This window comes from Mus caroli, chromosome 4 (genome assembly GCF_900094665.2).
Source record: "Mus caroli chromosome 4, CAROLI_EIJ_v1.1, whole genome shotgun sequence".
Classification (NCBI taxonomy): Eukaryota; Metazoa; Chordata; class Mammalia; order Rodentia; family Muridae; genus Mus; species Mus caroli.
In genome coordinates, this window is record NC_034573.1 from 113,118,743 (window position 1) to 113,125,676 (window position 6,934).

The window sequence follows — 6,934 nt, forward strand, 5'->3', positions numbered from 1 at the left end:
GTAGGCACAGCGCCAGGATGGCAATTCTTTCTGTGTGAGTCCCAGGTCAGAAGACCCTTGGCTCAGGTCCTCTTGTCTCCAAGCTCTCTCTCTCTGTCTCTTTCTGTGTCTCTCTCTCTCTCTCTCTCTCTCTCTCTCTGTGTGTGTGTGTGTGTGTGTGTGGGGTGTCCCTGACAACCATCTTCATGGCACATGTATGCATTCTCTGTCTCTCTCACTAGAAGCTCATTTCCCAAAGGTCATAGGCAGCGTGACTGTCTCTACAAGTGGAAACAGGAGCCAGGCTTTCTGGCACATAGTAGGTGCTGTATGACTACTTGTGGGAGGAATGGATGAATGAATGAGTGAATGAGTGAGTGAAGAAATGAAGGAATTCCCTGGGTAAGAGCCAAAGGAAATGACCCTGAGGTCAGTGATGAGAAAGGATCTGTGGCCGCAGAGCTGGCAGGGGCAGAGGGAGACCATGGCCGGGTCTCTCACACAGTCTCACACAGTCTCTCTCTTTCATACCCGGCCACCACAGTTCATTGCTGCCCCTGCCCTTAGCCATCGTAGGCCTTGGGAATAAAAGCTCCTGGGCTGGGAAAGGGGTCAATGCATGTGCTGATGGCTCCATTGTGGTCCCACCTAGATTCTGCCTGTTAGTGTTGTTTGTGCTGTTTGTGCCTCAGTTTCCCCATCCAGAACAGAGCCACCTGCCTGTCCACTGACATGAGCAGAGCTGGTCCTTCCTGCCTGAGACCACCCGGTCAGGGACGGGGCAGTGAGCAAGCAGGTTCCTCTGAAACAGACCTAATGATCAGGGCTGGGAGGCATCTCGTTTTCCTGATACTATCACTCAGATGCCTGGAGGAAACAGACCACAGAAAGGAGCACACATGGGCAGAGACGAGCAGGAACTGAAGGCAGGTCTGGGAGGGGACGAGAGTCAGGGTCTGGTGCTGAGACTAGCAGCTTAGCTCCAGGCTCTCCGTTCTCTGAGCACAGGATACTGTCACATCTGCTCCTCAGGGTCAGAGCCTTGACAGCACTGGGAAGTGCTGCTGTCAGTGGTGTGCTGGTTCCGGGGCTCTGACCTTCAGGATTGACCTGGCTTGCCAACAGAACAGCATCTAGGTGTGTGTCTGACACACTGGGCCGAGTAACCACCAGGTAAAAAAATCACTCTAAGATGGACGTAGTGGCACACACCTTTAATCCCACTACTCCATGAGGCAGAGGCAGGTGGACCTCTGAGTTCAAGGCCAGCCTGGTCTACAGAGTAAGTTCCAGGATAGCAAGGACTACAAAGAAACGTTATCTTGAAGAAGAAGGAAAAAAAATCCACCTGTAGGTTTCAGTGTACACAAGACACAGACACACAGGGCTAATTTATCTCCCTCTTCTCCCAGCCTCTTTCTTTCAACAGGAGTCGTTGTTACTCTCATGCCCTGGCTGGCTTTACATATATGATGCAGACCAGGCTGGCCTTGTAGCTGTGACAATCCTCCTGCCTCAGCCTCCTGAGTGTTGGGACTATAGTCATCATTTAACACATGTAGCCACATAGAGATTTTACTGCTTTATGTGCAAGGATAGGATGCAGCAGGAAGGGCTGGGGGGTTAGCAGTGGCCTGGCTCTGGGTCACACTGGGGTGGCAGTGGCCATGTCCTAGTTCACACTCTCAAGGGAGTGAGGCTGCTTTTCTGCTCCTGTTCACCTGTCAGTCAGTCATATAACCTTGAGGACAGTTCACTGGGAGTCCCATTTATTCATTTATTTTTAGACAGGGTCTCACTATATAGCTCTGGCTGGCTTGGAACTCATAGAGCTACCCCTCCCCCCCCACCGCCCCCTAGCTCTACCTCCTCAGTTCTGTAATTAAAGGTGTGTGTCACCATGCCAGACCTAGGAGTCCCATTTAAAAGGACAGATTTAGGCTCAGAGACCATAAGCGACTTCTCTAAAGTTGCCCAGCAGCAGCAGGCCCTGGTCTGTTCACAGCATCAGTTCCCACCAGAGCTGTTCCTGTTTTGACCAGAGGAGGGGGGGCGGGGTACAGAACATGGGTTGGGTGGTGATTCATTCTGATCAGCAGCTCCTCTAGGGACATTCTTGGGCAAGTCTATCCTTCGTTCTTAGTCCTAAACCCTGGGTCAGCCTGTCCTAAGCATGAAGAGGCAGTTACAGCCCCACATGTAGTCTGCCCTAAGTCCCCACCCTGCCCTCTAAGCAGGAAACAGTACGTAGGTCCCTCCTGCTTTTGGTCAGAAATATCCGCCTTCCTGATGTGCTGTGCTCTACCCTACCTTGGCCACCGAGTTATGGATGTGAAACAGAGGCTTGGGGGCCTTCAGGTAGGGAAACGAGTGGCTGATCCCACACACTCTGCAGTCCCTTAGGTTCCTCTGCCCACATCCTATCAAAAGCTAGCCCCGTCTTGGAGGGAATATCACCAACCTGAGCACTGGAGGGAGAGTCAGGCAATCCAAGTATGCTATTTCAGGGCAGTCACTGCCTCTCTGGGCCTCCCTGCTCTCCCCTGGGTAATGGGAGTGGAGACTTGATGGTCACCTGCTGTTAGGAGGCTCTGCTGGGCTGGTGGCCAGGGCAGGGTCCTTTCCCTGGTCTCAGCTCAAGCTGGGCATTCAAACCTGCCCAGCTCAATAGCCACAAGCATCAGCAAAGCTGGTGGGGGTCTGACCCACAGTGAGGAAAACCTCCGGAAAATTATCTTTCAGACTTTTAGAAGCTGGGGCTGCAGAGCAGGCTCAGCACTCGCTGCTCATGACTTCCTATAATCTCTGACTCCAGTCCCAGAGGATCTGACACCCTCGTCTGCCCCCATGAGACACTGCATGCACTTGGTACATATACAGACAGACAGGAAAATCCCGTACGTGTACACACACACACACACACACACACAATTTTTTTTTTAAATTTAAAGGTGGGGGTTGTAGCTGGAGGATGGCTCAGGAGCCACTTGTTTCCCTACCTGAAGGCAGGTAGAGAGCATACCCAATCCCCATCCATAGCTCATGGTGGCCAAGGTAGGGTGGAACACAGCACAGGGAGAAGGTGGGTGTTTGGGACTGAAAGTTCCAGGGCAGGAGGAATCTATATACTCTCTCCTGCTTAGAGGGCAGGGTGGGGACTCAGGACAGACCACATGTGGGGCTGTAACTACTACCTCTCCATGCTTAGGATCTTCTTGAGAACTTAGATTTGATTTTCCAGCACACACAGGGCTGCTCACAACTGTGATGCCAGTTTTAGGACATCTGCCAGCACTGGGCATGAATGTGGTACACAGACACACATGCAGGTAAGGTAAAACCCTCATACATGTAAGTAAAAAAATAAAAGACTAGTAGGAGAAAGTGGTCCTGATGTCTACAGGTCCCTGGAGAAAGGAGGAGCCATGCTTTGGGAGAATGGACTCACAGCTGCCCCTTGGGTCACTCACTGGCCTGAACATTCTCCATGCCAGGCCAAGGTCCAGGCGCTGGGGCCCAGGCCCACAAGACTACAGTCATGTCTGAGTCTGTCCACTCCACCTCCTGACACTGCGCCCCACCCAGTCACCCACAGAAAGAGCCCGCTGTCCGGGCGTGAGGGTCAGCTCTGGTCATTTTGATATGACCACAGGTTTCCACACTGAACTTTGTCCCTCCCTCTCTTCAGGGCTGCGTTTATCACAGTGACAGCATCACGGTCTGGTTACTCATCAGTATACCCAGGACTGTTTTCTGATGCTACCTACGGGACCTGGACATCGCCAGATCCCAACTCCTGGGTGCCTTAGTGGGGCAAAGACCCTGGGCACAGGCGCAAAAAACGGACCTTCCAATCCTGATCCCCTGCAGTCGCCCCTCCCTGTGGTTTTACTGAACCATGGCTCCCTGTCCCAGGGGCCTTGTATTACCCGAGGGCATCATCCCCCGACAGGCGGCCACGCTCACGGCCACCCTCTCCTCCCCCTACCGCCCCATCCGGATCCCTGATGCCCTGCACTCACCCATGTTGACGAAGCTCATGACCAGGTCGGCACGGCCCAAGTGAGCCTGTGGTGGTCCGCCGTCATCGTCATCGGTCATGGCGTGGTATAGGTCCAACATGAAGAGGGGCGCGGACGCTGGCTGCCGGGCAGCGGCGGGTGGTGCACGGGGTCGGGGTCGTCCGGGTAGCCCGAGCACCGCCAGGATTTCACGCTGCATGTCGCGGCGCTCGCGCGCTCCCAGGCGACGCTGCGGACAGGTGTGCGGGGGACGCGGACCGTGGCCGCCTCCCAGCGCGCACAGAGCAAGGCCCAATAGCCAGAGTGGCCCGGGACGCATAGCCATCTCGGACTTTCAGCCGTCGCGCATCCACTGGTAGCTGGCAGGGCTCGGGCGCTACGCCCGGACGGGGAGGACCAGACGCCGCAGTGGATCCCCTGAGTTCGCACCTATCGCGGGCAGCTCTACAGCGACTGCTCACCACGCACTCGGCAGGCGATCGCCGCGTCGGTAGGTCCCTCAGAGCAACGTGGGCTCTCACGGCGCTGACTTGCGAGTGTCCGCAGGAGGACTTTGGTGGCAGCTCAGACTGGCTAGCGCTCTTCCTCGGCCCCGCCCCTTCCCCGACCAGCCAATGGGGCCACGGGGGGCGGGTCCGAGTGCGGAGAGACGCCTGGGGATGGTCGCACTACTACTTGTGCGCGAAGTGGTGGGAGCCGCCTGGTGCACCCGTAGGTGGGTACGAACGGGCTGAAGAGAGGCCTTTAAGGGTGTCCTGGGTCCCCATCCAGCTTCCGGGGCTCATACCTGGCTACAAAAGGAGACATTGGGACCTTTGAAGCAAGCACTCGCGCCCTGGGCGCGGGTGGGATCCTGAGTCCCGGAGCAGCGGTAGGACCCGCAGCGTCGCCCTTCTGCTCTGGAAGTCTCAGCATGCGCCCCTAGTTCCGGCCGTCGGGGCCGGGCGGGTGCGGGCAGTGCAGCGAGGGTGGGGCACACATTCCGTTGCCAGCAGTAACCAGGGCCCAGCCCCCCGCTACTCCGCTCCAGACTCCTTCTCTGCCCGGCGGTTCCCTTTGTAGATCCAACCCGGGATAGGGCTCTGAGCCTCCCGAAGTAGGGTCACCTTCGCTTATCTCATTTGTGACAACTCCCCAGGGGCTTGCAAGAAAGAGACCTTGCAAAAACTCCCTGACTGGTTCCTCCCCTTTACGCACTCCGGCCTCCCAAGACGGCTGCCACAGCACTGACACAGACCATAAAGGTGTTGGTGTGGCTCAAGTGGAGCAGCGAATGAGCTCCGGGAGGCTGGAAGGAATCGAACAGGAAAGGCGGAAGTCAGTGGGAGGAAAGTACCCAGCAGAGGGACTGGCTGCGTCAAGACTGGGAGTGTCATAATGACAGGTAACAGGTCTTCCAGACCTATTAGTGTTTACAAGCCATTATGGGCACACATTATGGGCCTCTTTTCCTTTTCTTCTTCCTTTTCTCTCTCTCTCTCTTTCTTTCTTAGCTTACACAAAGCAACTTATTAACAAACTAATTTTTGAGAAATTCTGTTCACAGATCACGATGACCCCCCTTCCTTCAAGTTCTGTCACACGGGATGGGAGTGACAACCTCAACCTGCCTAATCTTCACATCCCTGAACAAGCAAGATCGCTGAGGGTTGACTGGGCTCCAGATCCAGGGAGTCTTGGATCTGTTTCCTCCTGCGGTCTGGAGTTTGATTTGCAGGGCAATGGCGCCCAGCTCCTTGCACCTCTGGTCCATATCGGTAACATCACTGAAGGATGTAAAGATACAGTAGACACCGAATACATTCTGTCCTTCAGCCACTTGAGGTCTAAGGCCGATAGCTTGTTCTTTTCCTTCCCCTTGGGAGGTGCTATTTCTGAATGTCATCTCCAGATTTCTATACCAGCCCTGCCCCCGCTCTGAGGTAGGTTCTCACTATGTAGCATTGGTGGACCTGGAACTTGACCTATAGAACCGGCTGGACTCAAACTCATAGATATGCCTGCCTATCCCTGCCTCTGGGATTATGGCATGTGCTACTGTGCCCCACAAAGGCTCAAAACAAAACAAAACAAAACAAAAAATGGGAAAGCTGAGTGCTAAGCACTTTACCTCAGGCGAAGGGTGAATGCTAGGGAGGCTCCCAGGAAAAAGACCATAAAGGCCCTGCAGGTGGTGCTACGTGATGGAGGGTCTGGGCCAATTAAGGATTCTCTCTCTACTGTGCATTCAAAATACAAATGCAAATAAATGTATAACACCTACTAAAATCATGCTGGTGTGGTCCTTTTGCATTTTTTAAAAAAATGTTTTCATATATATTTTTAAGGATTTATTTAATGTATATGAGTACACTGTAGCTGTACAGATGGTTGTCAGCCTTCATGTGGTTGTTTGGAATTGAATTTTTAGGACCTCTACTTCCTCTGGTCAACCCCTCTTGCTCTGGCCAACTCTGCTCTCTTAGTCTCTGCTTGCTCCAGCTCAAAGATTTATTTATCATTTTATATATAAGAACACTGTAGCTGACTTCAGATGCACCAGAAGAGAGCGTCAGATCTCATTACGGATGGTAGTGAGCCACCATGTGGTTGCTGAGATTTGAACTCAGAACCTTGGGAAGAGCAATCAGTGCTCTTACTGGCTGAGCCATCTCACCAGCCTGTTTTCTTTTTTCTTAAATGTGTGCACCTCCTGTGTGCAAATGTCCTCTGATGCCAGAAGAGGCCGATTGGAATTACAGCCCGTTGTGAGCCACCTGATGTTCTGGCAACTAAACCCAGATTTCTCCAGCCTTGTTTCAAAGTTTCAGGTATCAACTCAACCCTTCAAATAAGCATGTGTAGTCTGTCTTTTATCCAACAGGTCAATTGCCATACTGCTTCAAAGCCCCCTTTAAGACACAGAGCTGTAGAATCTCTTTTTTTTTTTTTTT

At 53.4% G+C, this 6,934-nt stretch overlaps 1 protein-coding gene across 1 annotated transcript in view; it reads right to left on the reverse strand.

Annotated features, from left to right (window-relative positions):
- The window catches only part of LOC110293403 (bone morphogenetic protein 8A), a 29,216-nt gene extending 24,890 nt beyond the window's left edge, over positions 1-4,326 (reverse strand). The window contains exon 1 of the mRNA XM_021161233.1: positions 4,002-4,326. Coding sequence (XP_021016892.1) covers positions 4,002-4,326 — 325 coding nt within the window. The remainder of the gene's footprint in view (positions 1-4,001) is intronic.
- Between the last annotated feature and the right edge of the window lie 2,608 nt (positions 4,327-6,934).